We start from the raw sequence: 24,094 nt of genomic DNA, 5'->3' as shown, positions 1-24,094 counted from the left end.
GTGGCGTTTGGGATGCCTTTCACAAAGAAGGTGAGAAGCTGGAGAGGGAGCACAGCGCACAAGTGCACTTTCCTGGCACACGCCACGGCCAACCTGGCTTGATCCCCAGCCCCACGCAGGGTCCCCTGAGCACTGCCAGGTGTGACTCCCCATAAACAAACAAACAATTGAAAAAAAGATTAATTTAACTTTGGTAAAAATCTCACTTCCCGTTTCCTAGGGTGTGTGCTCCTATGAGACGGATGGATGGATGGATGGATGGATGGATGGATGGATGGATGGATGGATAGATGGAAGGATGGATGGATGGATGGATGGATGGATGGATGGATGGATGGATGGATGGAAGGATGGATGGATGGATGGATGGATGGATGGAAGGATGGATGGATAGATGGAAGGATGGATGGATGGATGGAAGGATGGATAGATGGATGGATGGATGGATAGATGGAAGAATGGATGGATGGATGGATGGATGGATGGATGGATGGATGGATGGATGGATGTGGGGCCATCCCTGGCGACCCCCAGGGAGTCCTCCCGGCTCTGTGACTAGGGGGTGCTCACAGAGGTGCTCAGGGGGACCATGCATTGCCCAGATCGAGGCCGGATCTCCCTCTTGCAGAACATTCCAGCCCACTGCGCGCTCTCCTGTGCCTGGGTTGGTGTATCACTGTATCAAGGTCATCCCATTGTTCATCGATTTGCTCGAATGGGCACCAGTCATGTCTCCATTGTGAGACTTGTTGTTACTGTTTTTGGCGTATCCAGTACACCACAGGGAGCTTGCCAGGCTCTGCTGTGCAGGTGAGATACTCTCGGTAGCTTGCTGAGCTCTCTGAGAGGGGCGGAGGAATCACCCCCAAACCTACACCCAAAAAAAAGAAAAATCGAAACAACCAATTATGCATTACCTAAAGACAACTAGGAAGTGTATGAACGTATGTTGTTGCAACAAATAACATGTTACTTTTTTTACTGCATAACTAGATGTAGGTTAGATGTAGCTTATAAGCAAGGTATCTACATGTCTGAAGCTATATATATATATATATATATATCTCCACAACTATAAAATATATGCTGTTCACATTACACGCACGCGTGTGTATGTGTGTAAAATAAAAGGGCAAAAGGCACAGTTAAGCCTGGGACCTGCCCTCAGGCCTGAGAGAAGAGGGTCACAGTGATGGTGTACAGCACAGGAAGCACCGACAAGCCTTTCCTGTGGAAGCCCCAGGTACCACACGTCGTAGCCCCCCAAGCCCCTCCAGAAGTCACCCCTGAGAGCTGGGTTGGTGCTTTTTTATAAATTTTTTGTAAGAATCTGCTCCCCTGGCGGTTGCCTTGCATGTGGCTAACCTGGGTTTGATCCCTGGCATCCCATATGATCCCTCGATCGCCGCCAGGAGTAATTACTGAGTGTAGAGCCAGGACTAACCCCTGAGCATCAACGGATGTGACCCAAAAAGAAAAAAAAAGCCTCCACCTCCCTGGAGTCACCCATATTGTCTTCTGTATATTCTTCCAGAAGGTTTATCATGTGAGCTCTTCACATTCTGGTTCACACCTTTCAGACACTGATGGGTTTTGTTTGTTTCTGTGGGGGGCCCTGCTGGTGATGCTCATTGACGCTTGCCAGTGGAGGCGTGTCGGGGATCCAGCCCACCCTTCATACTCGATGCAAGTAGAGCTTGTGCTCCAGACTTTTTTTTTTGTCTCCCCCTCCTCCCCTCCCCTCCCCCCGTGCCCTCCCTTTGCAAGTTAGGGTCCAACTTTCTATACTTTTCTGCTGTGTGTGATCCGTCGTCCTAGTTACACGGATCACGTTTTCCTGCTCCCTCTCCACATCTGCTGCGTCCCCCATGTCCATATGCGGCGGGCTGTTTCTGGTTGCTCTCTCCTGGCCGCCTGCCTCAAGCTAATTCTGCCTTGCCTCATACCCCAGCGACTTGATAATGCATTCGGCTCTCTGGTGGGGAGAGTACCCTGGTCTTGGTACTTCTTCTCTAAAGCTGTCTCTGCTATTATTGGCCTCTGCTCTTTCATAACACTCTTAGTTCAACCCTGCTCCCCTCCGCACCCCTCCCCAAAAACAAAAAACAAACAACTACTTGCTGTGCCTTCTCTATGAATACTGAGCCTTTGATATTCGTGGAGACTTAGAGGTGGCCCCTTGGATGGCCTATTTGCATAAATTGCTAATCCTTGAGCAAAATGTATACTCGCAGTTTCTTGCAAATAAGGTCATTGTTGCAAATGAACACCGGCAGCTTAATGATTCCTGGTCCACACATCTTCCAGATCCCAGCTAGATCTATTTTGTCTGAGGCTATTTTGTAGCGCTTCCTTGCTGTTGCCTAAAAAAATTTTCCATTCTTTGCCTCGTATACTTCTACAACGCTATGTTGAGGTCTATCACTAGCATGTGGGTGGGGCTTTGTCTTGCTTTTTTTTTTTTTTTTTTGCTTTTTCGGTCACACCTGGCGATGCACAGGGGTTACTCCTGGCTCTGCACTCAGGAATTACCCCTGGCCGTGCTCAGGGGACCATATGGGATGCTGGGATTTGAACCCGGGTCGACCTCGTGCAAGGCAAACGCCCCACCCGCTGTGCTATCTCTCCAGCCCCTGTCTTGCATTATTATCATTATCATTCATCATCATCATTATTATTATTATTATTATTATTATTATTATTATTACTTTTGCTTTTTGGGTCACACCTGATGATGCACAGGGATTATTCCTGACTCTGCACTCAGGAATTACCCTGGCGGTGCTCAGGGGACCATATGGGATGCTGGGAATCGAACCCAGGTTGGCTTCATGCAAGGCAAACGCCTTACCCGCTGTGCTATCGCTCCAGCCCCCATTATTATTATTATTATTATTATTATTTTCTGTGCACATGAAGTTGAAGCATTAAATTTAGTCTAGATTTAGGTGCATTTCTGGGTTTTGTTTCTTTCCTTCTCCTTTTGTTCTCCTTTTGCTTATTTTCCTTTTTTTACCTTCCTTCTTCGGCATCGAATTTCCAGATCCCTCTTACCCCTTTCAGTGGATATTATTGTTTTCAAAAAAGTTTTTGCTTTAAACCTGGCAGTGCTCCGGGGTCACTCCTGGCTCTGCACTCAGGAATTACTGCTGGTATGTGCCATGCTGGGGATCGAACCTGGCTTAACAGAGTTCAAGGCAAAAGCCCGACTTCTGCTGTACTATCGCTCCAGGGTTTCTTTTTTTTTTTTTTTTTCTGTTGCCCTTCTAAATTTAGCATTACTCCTAACAGAGGAGGCAAAGCTAAACCTTTTAAGAACCCCCTTTTGTAGGGTGGAGCGATAGTACAGGGGGGAGGGCGTTTGCCTTGCATGCAGCTGAACCAGGTCGATCCCCGGCATCACATATGGTCCCCCAGCACCGCCAGGAGTAATTCCTGAGTGCACAGCCAGGAGTAACCCCTGAGCATCACCGATGTGCCCCCACCCCCAAAAAAAGAACTCTTTTTTTGTGGGGGGGGCGGGGACCCTGGCAAGTCGGGCCACTTCCTGGTGGGTGCTCAGAGCCCACATGTGAAGTCAGGGATTGCACTGGGGTCTGCTACTGCTTGCAAGGCGAGATCCTGAATTCCTGTGCTGTGTCTCTGGCCTTCATACCTTTTTGAGACATAGAATCAATTGGTTGTTTTCTGGGTTTTTTAGTTTAGTGGTGTTGGTTTTTTTTTTCTTTCAATTTGGTGCTGAGGGTGAGATGCATCCACTTTCAAATGTGGTGCTCTTGGAGTATGGGTGGTGTGAGGGTTGCATAGTCACCAAGCCGCAGATGTGGCTGCGTGGTCTGGGAATAGGTTCGTTCATGGGTGAGGCTCGGCCGTGAGCATGGCGGCAGTTGAGTTCTGGAGGTTTTTGGCTACCGGGGATGGGTCCTTGGAATGCGGAGGGCTCTCACCCGCCCCCCTCCGGGGCGCCCTGAGTGAAACAGCTGGCGTGGAGTCTAGCAGCATGGCTATGGCGAGTGTCATGTTATGCTTCCAGGAGGGAGAGAAGGACATGTGACTCTGGATCTTGGCTGATGATGAGATTATCTGGCGCCAGATTATGAGTTGCCTGAAATGGGGATACAGGTGGAGGGTCCTCATTCCTGGTTCCATTGAACCCAGAGTTCTCAGTCACAAAGTCCCGCATACCTGAGTTTTCTGGGGATTCACTCATGGGTGAGGCTTGACCCAAGTGTGTGGAGAGATGCCCCTGACATTTTTTTTTCTTTTTGGGTCACACCTGGCGATGCACAGGGGTCACTCCTGGCTCTGCACTCAGGAATTACCCCTGGTGGTGCTCAGGAATGCTGGGAATCGAACCTGGGTTGGCCGCGTGCAAGGCAAACACCCTACCCGCTGGGCTATCACTCCAGCCCCGTGACATTTTTTTTTTTAATCGCTCCACCCCTGCCCTCAATGAGGGCTCTAGCATGGGACTATGGTTCTGGTCCGTACTTTGTATTTTTATTTTATTTATTTAACTTTGGGGGCACACCTGGTGGTGCTCAGGGCTTACTCCTGGCTCTGAACTCAGGGATCACTCCAGGTGGGCTCAGGGAATCAGATGGGGTGCTGGGGATCGAATCTGGGTCAGGTTCCTGCAAGGCAAATACTCTACCCATTGTACTATTGTTCCAGGCCCCCTTCTCTTGTGCCCTCAAATGCCTTGGCGGGTGGTGAGATAGGGGGTTTCTTCATACAATTTAGATTATTTATGTGTATACACACAAACACGTACATACACAGAGAACAACGTGAAACATGTCCTTTAGAGAATTTTCCAGTGAGTTTCTGTTTGTAGTGACCTTTTTTCTCTTTTCTCACACATCTCTGTTACACCTCCCTTTTGCATTTTGGTTTTGGGGGCAGTGCTCAGGACTTACTCCAGGCTTGGTGGTCAGGGATCACTCCTGGCAGTGCCGGGGTGGATGTGGGGGAACTATATGAACCTCTGGGGCTCGAACTCAGATCAGCCACATGTAAGGCACGCTTCTTTCTGCTCCATCTTTCCTGCATTGCAGGGGGCCAGAGAGATAGTACAGTGGGTGGGGGGCCTTTGCTTTGCTTGCCGCTCACCTGGGTTCGATCCCCGGCATCTCATATGGTTCCTTGAACCCTGCCAAGCTTGATGCTTAATGCAGAACCAGGAGTCATCTCTGAGCACTGCCTAGTATCACCCCTACCCCCTGGCAAGCAAACAAACAAAAAAGCACAAAAGCATCTTTCCTGCTTTCGAGTGCCCTGAGGGACTGCGAGTTCCAGCCTGAGGCTTGCTTTAGGAAGGAAATGTATTCAGAGAGAGGTTAGATAATTCTACATTCATTCTTTTTTTTAAAAAAAAAATATTTTTTCTTGAATCACCGTGAGATAGTTACAAGCTTTCATGTTTTTCAGTTATACAATGATCAAACACCCATCCCTCCACCAGTGCACATTCTCCACCACCAATGTCCCCAGTATACCGCCCCCCCCCACTTTCCAACCCTCCCCCGCCTCTATGACAATTTCCCCCATACTCTCTCTCTACTTTGGGGCATTATGGTTTGCAATACAGATACGGAGAGGCTATCATGTTTGATCCTTTATTTACTTTCAGCACACATCTCCCATCCCAAATGATCCCTCCAACCATCATTGACTTAGTGATTCCTTCTCTATCCCAGCTGCCTTCTCCCCCAGCTCATGAGGCAGGCTGCCAACTATGGGGCAATCTTCCTGGCCCTTGTGTCTACTGTCCTTGGTTGTCAATCTCCTATTATGTTATTTTATATCCCACAAATGAATGCAGCCCTTCTCTTCTCTTCCTCTTTCTGACTCATTTCACTCAGCATAATACTCTCCATGACCATCCACTTATAAGCAAATTTCATGACTTCATCTTTCCTAACAGTCCACATGCATTCTTGCTCGCCCAGTATTCATTCCGGTGGTTATTGCTCTATCTTGTCCCTTCCTCCACCCACCTGGCTGTCGGCTGTCATTGAGGTGATGACAGGACCTTAAGTTGATCCCACCAGCATCACGGAGAAGGCAAATAATGACAAGAAAGGCAAGAGATGAGCAGCTCAGTGCAGAAGGGTGGGTATGAGATGGTGTCACTTACCTGTGGCACAGAGAGGAGCAAGTCGAGGGTATGGACCTTATCAATTGACTATAAACCTTGGAGCCCTGGAGGACAGGCCTGAGAATGGCAAGGCTGGGGTGGGTAGGAGTGAATAGGTTCCCAGGAAGTGAACACGGGAATATACATGGTCTTGAGTACATGGGTCATGCTAAGGGAGGGAACAGCATGTATCTGTCAGTCAACAAAAATGGAGCAATAGCATAGCGGGGAGGGCGTTTGCCTTGCACACGGCCAACCCAGGTTCGATTCCCAACATCCCATATGGTCCCCTGAGCACTGCCAGGGTAATTCCTGAGTGCAGAGCCAGGAGTAACCCCTATGCATGGCGGGGTGTGACCCAAAAAGAAAAAAAAATGGGGGAGGGGTGGAAGCGAAGCCCCTTGGGCCATGTCTTCTTCTGTTCCTTCCCTGTTGGCTGTGTTTGTGTGTGTGTGTGTGTGTGTGTGTGTGTGTGTGTGCCCGTGCGCGCACGCAAGAACTTTGTACATCAATACTAGAAACTTGAACACTCTTGTAAACACTATTACCTAAACAGTAATAGCAAATCAACATGAAACCTGATACTCTGTTCGATTTTTTTTTCTTTTTTAAAGGAAAGGGAAAAGCAGGCAGACCCCCAGGCTCTGGGCTGCCAGCTGCCTTCTGGCTACAGACTTGCTTAGAGACCAGTTTCCTCCCGTCTTTTCCCACCCAACTTCTTGTGAGGGGGAGGGTGTGAAGGGGAAGTGGGGACTATTCCTGTGGGCTTCCAGGCTGGCCCAGACTCTGCTCGGGTCTTGCTCCTGGCAGTCCTGGGCACTGGGGGGTGCTGGGGAGGGGGGGGGCGAGTGCATTGCCAGGGGGTCTAACCACTCCAGCCCAATTTAGGACTTTCCACCCAATTTAGAATTTGAATAGAAAGGGGTGGCAAACCACTGGAGGGGGACTAGGCGTCCTTTGGAGTAATTAGGGCTACATCTGAGTACACTTTTTGTCCAGAGACCAGGAAAGGTCTTTCTAACTCCTCACACCTTTCTCTTCCCTCTGTCTCCTCCCTCAGACTGCAAGGAGTCGCACATCCCCGCCAGACTGGTTTGATTACCTCTCTCCCGCCTTGAGAGGTTGTTAAAAGTCTTGAGACGTGCTACTCCCTGTGTGCTGCGTGGGCTGCTGTGCTGATTGCAGCTTCTAAGGAAGGCAGAGTTGGGGCCCGGGAGAGGACTCCACGGGGGTGTTTGCTTTTCTGTGCTCCAGGCTCAATCCCAGGCACAGTCTGATTTGCAGGGCACCCCCCACCCCCCCAGGGCAGGGCACTTGCCACAGTGAAAAGGAATCCAGAAATGTAGGTTCAGTTTAAAAACCGTTGACTTGGAGTCTGCCTAACAGAACCCCCTGGGGACTAAGGAGATAGGGCAGAGAAGGAGAGGTTAGGCTTTGCATGCTGGAGACCCCAAGTCTGACACCCATCACTGTGTGATCCCTTGAGGACTGCTAGTTGGGGGAGACCAGGAAAAAAAAAAAAAGGAAGAAAAGTCAAACCGTAATTCTCTTGAAGATTCAGGTGCTCTTTGTATTTGAGAGCGAGAGCTATTTCCAGAAGAAAGTGGTTTGTCTTTATTTTAGATTTGGGGCCACAGGAATAGTCTCCAGCCTCCCTTCACACCCTCCTCCTCGCCATAAGTTGGGTGGGAAAAGAAGGGAGGAAACTGGGGGTGGGAGTGTATTTCCGGCTCTGTGCTCAGGGGCCCATGCAGTGCTGGGGATTGAATCCAGACCTCAAGAATGCAAAGCATGTGCTCTGCCCATTGAACCATCTCTCTGGCCCTCGAATTTTTTTTTCCTGCCTTCACTTTCACAGAGGTCATAGACGGGATGATGGGATCTGAAGATACTGCTGGTTTTCCAGCCTTTGAAAAAGCCAACCTCACTCATCTTGAGGACTGAATGCATCTTTGAGTCTGCCTCCAAATTCTGAGATGTTGGGGATTAGGACTTCAATTTATGAATGATGAGGGCTGGGGGGCGGGGCAAACCATAAAATTATGACATACCGAAGTTGGGCATTTGGGTTGTTTTCCTGTGTTGGCTACTGGACCAAGTGCAGCCACGAATAAAGGTGTGCACTGTAGCACTGTTGTTCCATCGTTCATCGATTTCCTTGAGCAGGCACCAGTAACGTCTCCATTGTGATACTTGTTATTGTTTTGGGCATATTGAATATGTCACGGGGAGCTTGCCAGGCTCTGCCGTGCAGGCAAAGGTGTGCATATATCCTTTAAACTCATGTAAAATGAAAAAGTAAAAATTAGGAAAACAAAAAAAATCACTGTCACTGTCAGTCCCATTGCTCATCGATTTGTTCGAGCGGGCACCAATAACGTCTCTCATTGTGAGACTTATTGTTACGGCGTATCAAATACACCACGGGTAGCTTGCCAGGCTCTGCCGTGTGGGCGCGGTACTCTCTGGTAGCTTGCTGGGCTCTCCGAGAGGGGCGGAGGAATTGAACATGGGTCGGCTGCGTGAAAGGCAAACGCCCTACCCGCTGTGCTATCGCTCCAGCCCTAGAAAAAAAAATACAAAAGAAAATCTGGGAAAAAAAAAACCTCTTAAACATTGCATAGAGATACACACATTATTTTAGCATTTTGGTGGTGTGCATTTTACCTGTAATAAATATAGTAAACACACAAAAGGTATAATTGATACATTGTTAAATACAAACCCTGGGAGTATCCGTAGCACCGTCGCAGTGACCCTTACTTGCCCAGTTAACGGGGGAGGGTCTGACCCGTGCCACCCAGTGCATGCCCCACGCCCTGCAGCAACCCGGCTGGCTCGGCGTAGTTGCGCTCAGGTGCCCACCCACGTATTCTTGTCGCTCCACCCCCGCAGGGCACAGCGTGGGCAGCAGCGAGCCGAGCAGCAGCGCCGAGACCCCCCCGGAGGAGAGCGAAGGGCCGGACCTGGAATCCTCAGATGAGACGGATCACAGCAGCAAGGTGAGAGACGCTCGGGCTCACGGCCCGTCCCGCTGCCGCCGCCTCCTCCTCGGGCTCACGGCTCGGCTTTGCAGCGGCAGGCGCTCCTGAGGCCTCTGCAGCCCACCGGCCCCTCCTGGCCCCTCCCCCTGCTGAGTCCTTGCGTGAGAATAAGGGGTGGAGTCACGCTGAGCCCTTGAAGCGTCCTTCCTCTTGCTCCTAGCTTCCCTACTGGGCGCCTGCGGGGATCAACTCGGTTTGCATTTCCCCGGGTTCAGGCTCCTTCTGCAATCACACCCTTTTACACGAAATGGCAAGAAATGATTGAAATGATCGTCCCCCGCTCTTTATTATTATTGTTGTTTTTATTTGTGTGTGTGTGTGGGGGGGGTAGGGTGACACCTAGCAGTGCTCAGGGCACTTTACGAACAGTACTCTTGCTCCAGCCCTGATCACAGAATATTCTAGAAGGACTTTTATTTATTTTTTTATTTAGAAGACTGTTTCTTGGGGACAAACAGCACCGAGATTAAGACCCTTGCCTTGGGGCCGGAGTGATAGCACAGCGGGTAGGGCCTTTGCCCTGCATGCGGCAACTGGGGTTTGATTCCCAGCATATGGTTCCCTGAGCACCGCCAGGAGTAATTCCTGAGTGCAGAGCCAGGAGTGACCCCACAAAACAAAACTAAAAAAGACCCTTGCCTTGCATGCGGCTGCTCCTGGTTCAATCCCTGAGTGAGCACGTCCAGGAGCGACCCTGATCACGGGGCGGAAAGAAATCCCTGAGCATCATTGCATGTGACCCTTCTCCCCAACCCACCCCCGCCAAAATCAAAGAGGGGATACACGGAGGGCTGGAGAGAGAGTACAGCAGGGAGGCTGTTTGCCTTGCAGGCAGCCAACCCAGGTTCAATCCCCAGCACCCCATATGGGCCCCCGAGCATGGCCCGGAGTGGACCCCTGAGCGTCGCCCAGAAAAGAAGCAAACACACAGACAGCCCCTCCCATAGCTCTCCTGCCTTCACGGCGTCACAGAGAGTTTTGGGGGACGCGGGTCCTTCTCGCCAAGGCACATCCCTGTGGAGCCCGAGCTCTAGACATCCCACAGCCCGCCCTGCTACAGAGCTGTCGCGGGGGCGGGCGCAGTCTCTGTGCCCCTTGGGGAATAAACGCCGGCGTTTCCGTCCACTCCCCCCCTGCGCCTGGCCTGCGCCTCCTTGCTCTCAGGTTTGACAGTGTCCAGTCCAGTGACTTGATCTGAGCCACAGTTTTAGCGATTGCCCCCAGCCCTCTGCCTCTCCCTCCGCCCTTTCCCCATCTGCAGTATTATTTGGGGGAGAAGGCAGGGGTGATCGGTGCCTTTGTTGTGTTAGGGGGTGGGTCCGCTTCGGCAGCTGTGTACATTGATAAGGGAAATAGACCTTTAAAACAGGAGCCGTTATCTTAAACACATTGGTCTCACCCTGTTTCCTTTCTGGTCTGGCGCCGTGTTTATGTATCTCTCTAGGGCTTTCTTTGGGGGAGGGGGCTGAGGGGACATAGGGGGCTGAGGCCACATCCCCCTATAGCAGTACTTGGGGGCTCCTTCTGCTGGCAGTGTCTGGGGCACTGTATGTGGTGGGGGGGTGGAACCGACTCCGGAGCCTGTAACAGGGGGTGCCTTGCCCCTCAGTGCTGTCTCTCTGGCCCCGCTGCCGGATTCTCTCAGTCCCTGTTGAAACACAGTATCAAATGCATCAATGCATCATTTGACTTTTTTTTTTTTTGGCTTTTGAGTCACACCTGATGCTCAGGGGTTACTCCTGGCTCTGCACTGAGGAATTATCTTGGCCACGGTCCAGACCACCATGTGGGATGCCGGGATCTAACCGGGTGGGCCACATGCAAGGCAAACGCCCTCCCCGCTGTACTGTGGATCCAGCCCCAAGTGCGTTATTTGAGAGTGTGACTTTAGTGTTTTTGCGTTGAGTGTCCGTAGATTGAACGTCTTCGCGTTGTTAGTTATTTATTAGGAAGCAGCTTAATGTAGTGGATGAAAAGCGAGTACAGGGCTTAAGGCGCTGGCCTGACATGTGGCTGACTCCCGGTGTGAGCCCCAGCCCCCCCTCCTAGGGGCCCCCCAGGCCTCTCCAGAAGTGATCCCTGAGCACTACTGGGTGTGACCCAAAATCTAAACAAAACCAAAACCAAAACAGGCAAATGTAGACACAAATGTTTCATTTAAATATGAAAAACCAAGCTAAATCTTTTTTACCTTTTTTCCTGGGGGTGGGTGGGTGGGTGGTGGACGCTTAGCAGAACTCAGGGCTTACTCCTGCCTCTGTGCTCAGGGATCACTTCCGGCAGGGTTCAGCGGATCACCTGTGGGGCCAGGAATCAAACCCAGGTTGGTTGTGCACAAGGCAAGCGCCCTACCTGAACCAAGCCAGAGCTTAAAGTCACTTTGCTTTTTGTGGTTATTCTCTTTTGCCCCTGTGTTGGGGATGGAATGAAGGACTGACCAGTTGCCTTGAAGAGAAACAAATCTTCTCAGACTAAGATCTTTTGGAGAGTGTTGGGGTGGGGGGTGGTGCTCCCGAGAGTGATGATCAGGAAGCCACCGGGATACGGGGCTGCCTGCGCCCTGTGGTGCCCGGGGTTCCTGGGGTCACCCCAGGGAGCATCTCTCAACGCTTGGAGGTACCATGTGGCACAGGGGTATGGACCGAGGCCAGCTGCGTGGACAGCATGCCCCTGGGCCTCTCTGCCACCTCCTGGCCCCAAGAGAAGATGTTTTTGAATCATTTATTAAGTGATTCTGTCATTGAAAATGAAAATGTTAATTCTCTATTTCTAACTTGATTTGGGGAATGTAACTGTTTTTCCTATAGCTGTCACTGCCATCCCGTTGCTCATGGATTTGTTCGCGCGGGCACCAGTAACATCTCTCATCGAGAGACTTATTGTTACTGTTTTTGGCATATCCAATACGCACAGGTAGCTTGCCAGGCTCTGCCGCGCGGGCTTAATACTCTCAGTAGCTTGCCGGGCTCTCCGAGAGGGGCGGAGGAATCGAACACGGGTCGGCCGCGTGAAAGGCAAACGCCCAACCGCTGTGCTAAAAACAGTTTTTGAATACTTAAACCATCTCTGTGTGTGTGTGTGTGTGTGTGTGTGTGTGTGTGTATGTGGGGGCTACTGGGGATTGGAACCAGGGTCTTACACAGGCAAGGCGTGTGTGCTTCCACTGAGCTATGTCCCCATCATTAAATTGTTTGTGAGGGGGTTGGAGGGCCCACCCAGCAGGGCTGGGGGGTTATTGTTCCTGATGCTCAGGAGTCCCACCCAGCGTGCCCTGGGAGCCATGTGACATCGGCGATTGAACCCGGGCCTCCTGCGTGCAAAGCGTGCGTTCAGCTCACGGCCTGAAATTGCATCACTTTTATAACCTCACCCTAACAACCGAAGTGTGCTCATTCTGCAGAGTTGGTTTTCATTTTAGATACAGTGTCTTGCGGGTTCCTCAGGGGGGTCCTTTGTCACATTCGGCTGTGGCAGCCGGGAGGAGGGGGAGGTGGGGGGAGGAGCCGGCCTGAGGTTTGTTGATCAGCTCTGAATGAGGCCCAGATCTCACCCTGAGCAGCCGGGGCTGGATGCAGGAGCCGGTGTCACTATTCCTGGACCTCCCGTAAAAACAAAGAGCATTGGGCCAGAGCCATAGGGCAGCGGGGAGGGCATTTGCCTTGCACAAGGCTGACCCGGGTTCGATCCCCCAGCATCCCGTATGGTCCCTTGAGCACGGCCAGGCATGACCCAAAAAGCAAAAACAAATGAAGAACAGTAACAACAAGAAAAACAAAGAGTTCTGACTCCGAATAGTAGACAGCTCTGGGTGTTATTCTAATAATAGTGTTTTAATAATCAAACAGTGGACTCGGGGCTCCCCCCCCCATTCACTGCTGACTGGCTGGGTTTGAGATAGGGGGGCTGGGTTTGAGGTAGGGGATGTGGGGCGATTCTCTGCCCCAGATCATTGCCTTGTTTTGATTTGGTTCCAATTTTACCTTCCTTATTTGAACTGTTTTGTCATGCAACCCAAGTTGCTTAATTAAAATCCCCTCTAATGAGTTAAATTAGGATAGTCAAAAGCCAAAACTTGTAAAGTGAGTCAGTAAGCCCGGAGCCTGGGTGCTGGAATGCTTGGCTGGTAATAAATGAGAGCAAATACTTACGCAGGGTTTTGGGTATACGGGGGCCGTTGATCACATGAGTCCATCTTGTCCTCACGGTACCCTGCTTTGCCAGAAATGCTGCGATTCCCTCTGTTTTGTGCATGGTGCTCTCCAAAGAGAGGCTAAGCAACTCACTGAAGGTCACACAGCTCCCGGGTGGCAAGATTATCCCTTGTGTGTTTTTGTTTGTTTGTTTGTTTGCTTGCTTTTATTGAATCACGGTGAGATAGTTACAAAGCTTTCATGGTTAAGTTTCAGTCATACAGTGATCAAACACCCATCCCTCCACCAGTGCACATTCCCCACACCAGTGTCCCCAGTATGCCTTCTCCTTTTTTGAACCCTCCCCCTGCCTCCACGGCAGACAATTTCCCAAAACTCTTTCTCTACTTTGGGACATTATGGTTTGCAGTACAGATACTGAGAGGCTATCATCACATTTGGACCTTTATCTACTTCAGCACTCATCTCCCACCCCAAATGATTCCTCCAATCATCATTGACGTAGTGATCCCTTCTCTATCCCAGCTGCCTTCTCCCCCACCTCATGAGGCAGGCTTCCAAACAAGGAGGAATATTCCTGTCTCTACTGTCTTTGGGTGTCAAGTCTCCTATTATGTTATTTTATATTCCACAAATGAGTGCAGCCATTCTATGTCTATCCCTCTCTTTCTGACTCATTTCACTTAGCATGATACTCTCCATGACCATCCACATATAAGCAAATTTCATGACTTCCTCTTTCCTGACAGCTGCATAGTATTCCATTGTGCAGATGTACCAAAGTTTCTTTAACCAGTCTGTTCTCGGGCACTTGGCTTGTTTCCAGATTCTGGCTATTGTGAACAGTGCTGCAGTGAACATACAGGTGCAGATGTCATTTCTACTGTGGCTTTTTGCACTGTTGGGATATATTCCCAGAAATGGTATTGTGAGGTTATAAATATCCCTTGTGTTAACTATTCTGTGAATACCACCCAAAAAATATTTTGGTGTTCAATATTTAAAAACATATAAGTCACCTAAATATTTTAAAATTTAATTTTCATAAAGTTGTTCACAATAATGGATGGCATTCAAGTATTTCAACACCAGTCCCAACCACCCCTATTTTGAATTTTCCCACCACCACTATTTCCACTCAAGCCTGCCCAACAGGCAGATGCTAGATAATTTTTTATTTTGTGTTGCTTGTTATGAATAGCATGCGACGTTGCACAGCCGCTTCCGCCCGCTCCTGGAATTCTCAAATTTTAAATAATGAGGGTCCAGAGGCATCCCTGCAGCGAGCTGTTCAGTTCCGAGATTCATTTGTGAGTCTCGGGATCGTGGCTGTGAATGTGCTTAAATGGCACCCGGGGGCAGTTAGTGGGCGTGACAGCCGGGACCCCTTAGGGGAGGGGAGATGGGAAGCACTGGCCTGTCCCCGAGCCCTAGAGGCCTGGAGTTTGCTGTCATGGGTCCTGCGTACCTGGGTTTTCTGCTGGGTTCAGGAAGTTTGCCGCCGGCGGGATTCCTAGGGGCCAGGTGGAAGGAGGACACCTTCTCCCGTCCGAGGCTCCCTGCTGAGCCTGGGCAAGGCCTGGAGGCCTCTCTGCAGACTGCTGCTCAGTTCCCACATTCATTTGTGAATCCTAAATATTTTTTTCTAATGCTCAGGCTCTCTGGATATATATAATATATAATATATATTATATATATATGTTATGAGTTAAAACCTAAACTATAGGTTTAAAACCTAAAATAAACATTTTTTTCTAATGCTCAGGCTCTCTGGATATATATAATATATATATATATATAAAAAACATATATATATATATATTAGGAGTTAAAACCAGAGCAAGTATATTATCTCATGATGTCTTAAGGTTAAGACACTTTTTTCCCCCCTTTGAGGCATTGGAGAGATAGTACAGGCAGTTAGGTGCTAGCCTGGCAAACTAAAGTTCTGATTCTAGATCAACCCTTGGCACCACCGAGGCCTATTCCTAAATACAGAGCCAGAATAACTCCTGAGCACTGACAGGTATGGCCAAACCGCGCCCTCCCACAACTCCCCCCTACCCCCAAATGCTCTTTTTTTTTTTGGAGGCATTGCTCAGGGATCACTCTGGTGGTGCTTAGGGGACCATATGTGATGGCCAGGGATTGAGCCCCAGTTAGCCGAAAGAAGGGGTTACTCCCTCCCTATAATCTTTCTCAGTCCTTCTCCAGAGGTTTTATTGGGGGCAGAGGGTGTGGGAAGCTAGGTCTTATATAGTTTGAGACCTTTTCTAAGAATAGCACTGCACTCTAGCACTGTCTTCCCTTTGTTCATCGATTTGCTCAAGCAGGCACCAGTAATGTCTCCATTATGAGACTTGTTGTTACTGTTTTTGGCATATCGAATACGCCACGGGAGCTTGCTAGGCTCTGCCATGCAGGCGAGATACTCTAGGTAGCTTGCCGGGCTCTCCGAGAGGGACAGAGGAATTGAACCTGGGTCGGCCACGTGCAAGGCAAATGCCCTACCTGCTGTGCTAGCACTCCTAAGAATAAACAGAACACTTTTTTTTTTTAAGCTCTTTGCTGCCTAAACCTGGAAGGATGAGTTAGCCTTGCTGAAAGGCAAGAGGGCGGGTGTAGAGACAGAAACACAAATAAGCGAACCCACTAAACGAAGTGAAGGCAATAGTCCTTTCCAAAATCCTGAAAGCTGGAGACTTAGTACAACAGATACGACACACTTGCCTTGCATGCTGCTGACCCAGGTTCAATCCTGGCGTCCTGTATAGTCCCCGAAGCCAGCCAGGGGTGACCCCTGAGTGCAGAGCCAGGAGTAAGCCCCGAGTATCACCAGGTGCAGCACTAAAACAAAAATAAACACCAAGTTTTTTTAAAAAACCTGACTGAATGTTTGTGAGGGCACAGTGATTTTGTGTTGTTGTTTCTGAAGTATTTTTGCTAAATTTGTTTTACAAAAGTTGGGGGTTGGAGAGAGCCCTTGTCGGGAGTTTTGTTATGATTATTTTGATGCTTTAAAAAAAAAAAATCACAATTTTGGCTGCCCCAAGCCTTTGAGGTGAGTAGGTAATCAGGGGCCTGTTGTGTTGTTGGGCTCGTGTTAGCAATGGAGGCAGCAGATTGGCACATTCAGAGTCGGGGTGGACCTGCCCCTCCCCCCCGCCACACACACACTGGAGGCATTGCAAGGATTTGTGTGGTGCCCTCTGTCCCTGTACCCACCTCCTTCCGCTTCTGTCCGTGGGTGACCCTTCCTCCTTGCTGTTGGCCCTGCCGGCTCTCCTCTGGCCTCAGTCACCGAGGAAGGGGCTCCTGGGCCATTCCAGGCTCTCTCAGCCCTGATCTGCTTCTCCAGTGTTTCCAGAAGAGTCTTCAGACCACTGCCGTTCAGAAACCCACTTTTTAAAGAAAATGTTCTAGGGGGGCTGGAAGTGATAGCACAGCAGGGAGGGCATTTGCCTTGCACGTGGCCGACCCGGGTTCGATTCCCAGCATCCCATGTGGTCCCCTGAGCACCGCCAGGGGTAACTCCTGAGTTCAGAGCCAGGAATAACCCCTGTGCATCGCCGGGTGTGATCCAAAAAGAAAAAAAGAAAAAAAAAAGAAAATGTTCTAGGAATTGCTTGCATAACAAGCATTAATAGAATTTTTTTTTTTTAAAGCGGGGTGGGTGGGACTAGGAAGAGTTTGGGGGGAAATATGGTTGGTTGGTTGTTTGCGTTTGCTTCCGTGCCAGCCCCTGGACCCCCTGAAGGGTCAGCTTCAAAGTTGAGTGCGGGGCGGGCTGAAGAGTCACTCCCGGGCAGGCGGGGATGCTGGCCAATCAGCTGGTCCCGGCGTGCCGGGGGAAGAGTCCCACTCCTGCGGGTGAGGGAGGCTCTCGGTGCTTTGTCTTCCCATACGGCTGGACCCTGCCTTCTTGGGAACTGGGGGGGCGGGGGTGATCGGCCAGGTGGAATCCCAGCCTGGTGTCCCACCTCGGCGGCGCGGCTGCTGGCTGCCACCCGCCCCGAGGAGGGGCGCGCTCCTGGGCAGGGAAGCTGGGCTCTCGCGGGCGGGACTTGGCGCTGGAGCAGGCAGCGGGCGAGCCCCTAGGTAGGTAGGTGGGTCTCACCTGCGGCCCGGTGGGTCTCACGCGGCGCCGGCCCCCCGCCCGAGCGCAGCCGCGCCCGAGACGATGCTGGCTCCCTCCTCCTCCGCCGCCGCCGCCGCCGCGGAGCGCCCGGGCGCTGGATGCGCCCGCCGCCGTATTTTAAGAAACTTCTCCGCCGAGCACGGCAGGTGGTAAAGGATCCCCGGGAGACCGGCGGCCCCGAGGATGTCCGCCTTGTGGAAAATAAAGCGCAAAGCCAGGATGGAAAGCGGTGACAAGTCCGGTGGTGACCCTGGGTCGGGGACCCTCAGTCTGGTGAGCTCCCCCCTCCCCTCCCCTCCCGTCCCTCCCCCTCCCCCCTTTTCCACTTTGGATTCTCTTTTGTTAGCCCAGGGTGCCGGACTTGGCCTGGCCTTGTTTTCCCTTTCCAAAGGAAAGTAATTATGCGTCTTTTCCTTCCCCTAGCTCCAATCCCTTCGGCCCCCAGTCCCTTCCTAATAATACTGGAGAGATTTTCAGCACCGGGTGGAGCATCAGGGCGGGATGGGAGAAGGCGAAGACTCTTTACAAAATGACTGATTTTAAGAAAGCTTCTGACTGCCAGGGATGTGTGCTGATGATGGCTTTTGTGTCTTTGACACACTGTGTTTGCTTGGTCTTCCCCCTCTTTTGAATGTTGTGATTCTGGGTGTCTATGCTTTAGGTCTGGGCAGGTCTTTTCCACCCTGGATTTGGTGGTGAGGGGAGGCTGGGGGAGGGTAAGCACTGTGGTCGTCAGCCAACGCGGATGGATGCAGACAGGACACCCTGCCGCCCAACTCCCAACTTTGAGACGCTTTGATCATTATTTCCGCTTCCTTAAGGAGATTGGGGTGGGCTCAGGGGTGGGGGGGAGTGGCCGCTGACTTCCCCTCACCGTGGCTGACGCCTGCCAAAGAAGGTTGAGTGTGTCTGGGGCAAGGGATTATTTAAGCGAAATAAGTAGAAACTTTTTTTTTTCTTCCACTTTTTGGGTCACACCCGGCGATGCACAGGGGTTAGTCCTGGCTCTGCACTCAGGAATTACTCCTGGCCGTGCTCAGGGGACCCTATGGGATGCTGGGATTCAAACCCGGGTTGGCCGTGTGCAAGGCAAACGCCCTACCCGCTGTGCTATCGCTCCAGCCCCAATAAGTAGAAACTTTTTTGAGGGTATCATGTGCCCAGCGGAATATGCCCGAGGTTTGACGTTTGGTCATCTGAGAGTTGACACCCCGTGGACAAGCCTCTTCCCACTGCGATGGTGTCCTCTCCCCAGGTGCCCCAGAAGGAGGGTGGCAGAGGTGAGGAAGACCCCCAGGGTCACCTCTCTGGACCCGGCCCGGGAGGCGATGGGGTCCTCTCCTACACGTTTGTCTCCCCCGGAGCCCAGATAACAGCTTGAGGTTTGAGGCCACTTGGGCCCCCTCTTTCAAGCCCGTGGGATGTGTTAAATCGGTCAGTCTCAGAGGACCGTTTTAGAACTCTGAACTCAGAGGCAGAGAGAAGTCGCCCTTCGTGCTTGCGTAACAGGCCGAGCTCGAACAGCTGGGCGTCTGGCGCGGCCGTGTGCCGGGAACAGGCTTCTCCGGGCGCCCTCTTTGTGCGGGCTTTTCATCTTCCTCTGGAAGACCGCCCTGGACCGGACAGTGCCACGGTGGCCTCAGCAGTGCCCTCTGCTGGGGGGGATCGTTCGGGGGCCTGGGAGCAGGACAGCTCGCCTTCCTCTGGCGCTTTGAGCTGGAGCCCTTCAAAGGCCCCCAAGGGCGGCCTTCCACCCCTCCAAACGCCTGTTTCCAGAGTGACCGATTGGGGCCCTGCCAGCAATCCGTGTGTGCTGAGGGAAGCTTTTGTGCTTCTCCCCATGGAGAAACCTGCACTGTCTCCTCAGCAACCCGGAGTCCTTGTCCCAGTTCCAGCAAACTCGGCTTTCGGGTGCATGTGGAGAATGGCCCCGGGGCAGCTAACTCCTGGCTTCGGGGTCCCGTATGTGTTGAGGGAGCCCCGGGCATCGGTGATGGAGCGGTGATGGAGCGGGGAGAGCGCCTCACTTCTTGAGAAGGTCCTTCGGAGCTGAGCATGTCAATTTCACCCAAGGGGCTGAGCATGTCAATTTCACCTTGAGCCAGTAGATGGGTGAGAAGGCCCTGGTGTTGTCCTGCGAGCGCGTATGTGTTCGCAGCTCAGGGAATTGAGTCCCAGGCCCCACACACACGCACGGCAAGCACTTCACCACTGGATTCCCACCACAACGCCCATACCGCTAGGGTTTATGTTTGTTTTGGAGCCACCCTTGGCCGTGCTCTGGGGGTGGTTTCCCTAACTCTGTGCTCAGGAGTGACCCCTGGTGGCCCTCAGTGGGGACTCATCCGTGGTGTAAGGCGAGAACCCGTGGCAGGCAAGGCAAGGCAAGGCAAGCACCCTACCCACTGGACTACCTGGTCTCCGACCCATTCTTGTGACACAGAGGAGCTGGACCACAGTCATGGGGCAAGAACAAGTTCAAAGCCGGAGCCATTTTTGTCGTTTGCGACCTCTCCAGCTTGGAGAGCTGAAACAAAGGGAAAAAATATCAACCTGCATTTCTTAATTGCTTCAAAGGCTTTTTTTTGTAGGGGTGGAATGTTGGAGGGGGGGCGGCACACAATACTTGTCTTAAAACGGCCTCTCAAACTTGGTAACATCTCTTTCGGTTAACCGTTTGCGCGCCCCAAGATTCTACTAGGCAGTAACCCCCCTTGACACGCACACATCATTCCTTGTCATCCTGTGTTTTTAAATGGAACATGTAATTGGCAGTAAAAAAGCGATGATTTCCATTTTGACCCAGTTCTGCGGAGCAGGCGGGGGGGCGGGGGGTGTTCATCAGACCTTGAATGAGAGAACAGGGAGGCTCCTGCAGACGCTTCTTTGTCTTCTTCCTCCCAGCCTGACGCCACCTGGCGCGGCCACCCAAGGCTGAAAGGGCTGCGAACCCTCAGGAATCTCCGGGGGTTGCTTGCGGGTGGTGTCCCCTGGCATGCTAAGCTTAGCAGTTCCTCATGGGATTCAGGACCGGGCAAGGGCCTGGGAGAAAGGCGAGTCACGTGGGTCTTGAAGGTCAAAGTCAAGGTGGCATCGGAGACAAGGTGCGTTCAGAGCACTGATAGTGCCGGCAGCTCAGGTCCCATGTGGGGAAGTGGAGGAACTCCGGGGCCCAGAGCACATAACCCAGCGGGGAGGGCGCTTGCCTTGCGTGCAGCCGGCCTTGGCTCGATCCCTGGCACCGCCTCGGGTTCCCTGGGAGGGATCCCTCAGCACACATCCGGGAGTCAGCACCGCCAGGGATGCCCCCCAAGCCAGAAGGGAAAGCAGAAGGGAAGCGTCCTGGTTTCCTGGAAGGAACACCAGGGCCCGGAAGCACTGAGGCCTCATGCCCCGCCTTGGTGGAGGGTGCAGCTGATGTGGCAGTGAGTCGGGGTTCGAGGAGGGAAAGCACGGGGTGGGGGGGGGTGTCTACTGGGATTTTCCTGATTCGAGTGCGGCATGTGAGAGTCCCGAGGGGAGAGTTTCACCAAGTGGGCGATACTTCGTTCTTACTGCCCCCTCTCATTCCCCCTCCCCAGCCGCCACCCGGGGTGCTGGGATGATCTAGAGTGTGTAAGAGAACGGGGTGCTTTGTGGCTTCAGGGACTGTTGGGGATGGGGGGCACTTTCTGTTTGGGGCTACTGAGTGATTTTTTAAAAATTTTTTAAATTTATTTATTTATTGGCTTTTTTGGGGGTCACACCCGGCAATGCACAGGGGTTACTCCTGGCTCTGCACTCAGGAATTACTCCTGGCGGTGCTCGGGGGACCATATGGGATGCTGGGAATCGAACCCGGGTTGGCCGCGTGCAAGGCAAACGCCCTACCCACTGTGCTATCGCTCCAGCCCCTTTTTTAAAATTTTAATCAAAGTGGGTGGAGCGGGCCCTTCTTGAAATCCTTGTGGCAGCGGCCACTTGCCTAAAGGCGGAAGCTGCCGAGAGGCCTCCCTGGTCCGCTGAGGGGATTGCAGGGGTCCTCCGGGTTGGTTTTCAATCATCTGTTGTCACAGGGACAGGCCGCCATGGCATTTGCTGGGGCAGTGGGGAAATCTCCGCGGAGGCAAAGGTGCCAGTGACCCGTTGGCAGTTGGGCCCGTGTGGGCGGCTCTGCAGGCTTGGGAAAAGTTGCCGGGGCGCAGCGCTCCTGGCCACCCGGGGGTTCCCTCCGGGCAGTGGCAGGCAGTGGGCACAGTTGTTCCTTTCAAGCCTGTAAGGCCAAGCGGGATTCACTGTGTGTTCAAGGATTGCTTGGAAGTACTAAAGCCCCAGTGTCATGAAGCAAACCCGTTTTTTCTCTCTGTCTCTGTCTGTCTCTGTCTCTCTCTCTCTCTCTGTCTCTCTATCTGTCTTTCTTTCTCTTCATCCTCCTCTTCCTCTTCCTCCTCCCCTCTCTTTGGGGAAGACATTCGGACTCTGCCCAGCCACGCTTCCTCTCTTCTGCGCTGAGGTTCCACTTGGTGTCGGGGATGGAGCTCGGGCCCCCGCTCAGACCCCAGCCTCGATACCTCTGCCCTGCAGCCATGTCATCTCAGACTTTAAGTCCTTGGACTTCTCTGAGCACATTGTCCCCGTGTGACAGGAGAGAGCCCCCCCCCCCCCCGCTTCCTCCCAGGCCCTGCGGGTCTGCTCTAGCGACAGTCCACACAGGGGGTTTTGCCCACTCAGCGGCGAGCAGACCCCGGTGTGCAGCCCCTTTGGCCAGGTGGGAGGCGGGGCCTCGCTGGGATGCTCCCTCCCCGGGAAGAGCCCAGAGAGTCACCTGTCCGCCTTGCCTTCTCACCCACGCCCGGAAGAGCACGGAACAGGTGTCGGCCTTCTGCCGGAGCCTGCATGAGATGAGCTCCTCGGACACCAGCCCGTCCCCGCAGGACCCCAGCGGCCCGCAGCTGGCCACCATGAGGCAGCTCACGGACGCTGACAAGCTACGCAAGGTCATCTGTGAGCTGCTGGAGACGGAGCGGACCTACGTGAAGGTAGGCACGGCCAGTGGGGGGGCAGGGGGGTGGGCGGTGGCACCTCTGCGGAGGGAAGGGGCGCTGGTGGCAACGCCAAGACACGCCACGAGAGCGTCTCCGGGCTCTGCCATCTAACTGGGCCGTGGTTGAGATGTTCAGGTGTCCCAGAAGTACATGGATTCTGAGAGCGATTTCTTCTCGGCTGTGCGGGGTCGGCTGGAAAGGACCGATGGCGGCCAGTATTCTGGTTGTGAGCGACTCACTGGGGGATGGCGTGGGTCAACTGGCAAAGACGATGATGGCGAATATTCTGGTAGCGAGGCACTGGGGACGCAGCGTGGGCCAGTTGAGAAAGGAGAGGGGAGGGGACTTCCTGGCTGCAATGTGCTGATAGAGCAATTAATTGACTGGGGAAGGAGATCGTAGTGAGGACTGGGGTGTGCAAATACTAAAATGACGCTCAGTTTTTAAAATTATTTTTAAGGTACTGTGAAATTACAGACTGATTTTTTTTTCTTTTGGGCGATGCACAGGATTATTCCTGGCTTTGCACTCAGGAATTACACCTGGCGGTGCTCGGGGGACCATATGGGGTGCTGGGAATTGAACCCGGGTCAGCCACGTGCAAGGCAAACACCCTACCTGCCGTGCTATCACTACAGTCCCGACAAAGTGATTGTTTTTGTCTTTTTTGCATTTTTGGGTCACACCTGGTGGTAACAGGGGTTACTCCTGGCTCATGCACTCAGGAATTACTCCTGGCGATGCTCATATGGCGGACCATATGGGATGCTGGGAATCAAATCCGGGTCAGCCATGTGCAAGGCAAACACCCTGCCCGCGGTGCTATCGCTCCAGCCCCAAACAAAGTGATTCTTGACTGGGTTTCAAGCATGCACTGTCTCAACACTGACGCTTCACCAGTGTCCACTGCCCTCCGCCAGTGGCCCTCCCCTACCCCCACTTGCTTCCCACCCACCAGTCTGCTTCTACAAGAGATGCTTTTTTTTTCTCTTTTATAATAAGTGTTTGCACTGTGGCTTACAGTCCCTTTGTTCACAGGGTTTCATTGCTGACACTTCCCCACCTTCCCACCACCTCCTTCTCCCACCTGAACACTGCTGCTTCCCTCCCCCAGACCCCTCATGTTTTTTTGTTGTTGTTGTTTCCATTGCCTTTGGGTATTCATCATTCCCCACTATGTTCCTTTATGTCCCGCATATGAGAGAGACCATTCTGTGTTTTGTTTTCTCTCACTCAGCATGACATCCTCCAGGCCCCTCCAGGGAGCAGCAAATTCTGTGACTTAAATCTTTTAATGGGGTCTGGAGTGATAGCACAGCGGTTAGGGCATTTGCCTCACATGCAGTCAACCTGGGTTCGATTCCCAGCATCCCATATGGTCCCCTGAGCACCGCCAGGAGTGATTCCTGAGTGCAGAGCCAGGAGTAACCCCTGTGCATCACCGGGTGTGACCCAAAAAAGAGCAAAAAAAAAAAATCTTTTCATGTTACTGAGTAGTTAAATTCACCTTTTGAAATGCTTAAAAGTATCATCTTGGGGCTGGAGCGATAGCACAGTGGGTAAGGCGTTTGCCTTGCACGCGGCTGACCCGGGTTCTA

General features: G+C 52.2%; 1 protein-coding gene across 15 annotated transcripts in view; it reads left to right on the top strand.

The window, feature by feature from the left end:
* Window positions 1-24,094, top strand: part of TIAM1 (TIAM Rac1 associated GEF 1) — a 442,353-nt gene that overhangs the window by 386,117 nt on the left and 32,142 nt on the right. For 14 of the 15 annotated variants that reach the window (XM_055127804.1, XM_055127797.1, XM_055127802.1 and 11 more), the window contains 2 exons: window positions 9,035-9,141; window positions 22,311-22,490. In XM_055127804.1, the coding sequence (XP_054983779.1) occupies window positions 9,035-9,141; window positions 22,311-22,490 (287 nt within the window). Of the gene's footprint in view, window positions 1-9,034; window positions 9,142-17,146; window positions 17,746-22,310; window positions 22,491-24,094 lie in introns of those variants that run through there. The other variant, XM_055127810.1, reaches the window with a different exon arrangement.

This window comes from Sorex araneus, chromosome 2, assembly GCF_027595985.1.
Source record: "Sorex araneus isolate mSorAra2 chromosome 2, mSorAra2.pri, whole genome shotgun sequence".
NCBI classification, from domain to species: domain Eukaryota; kingdom Metazoa; phylum Chordata; class Mammalia; order Eulipotyphla; family Soricidae; genus Sorex; species Sorex araneus.
Note: the sequence above shows the minus strand (reverse complement) of the source record. Positions and strands in the feature narration are given on the sequence as shown.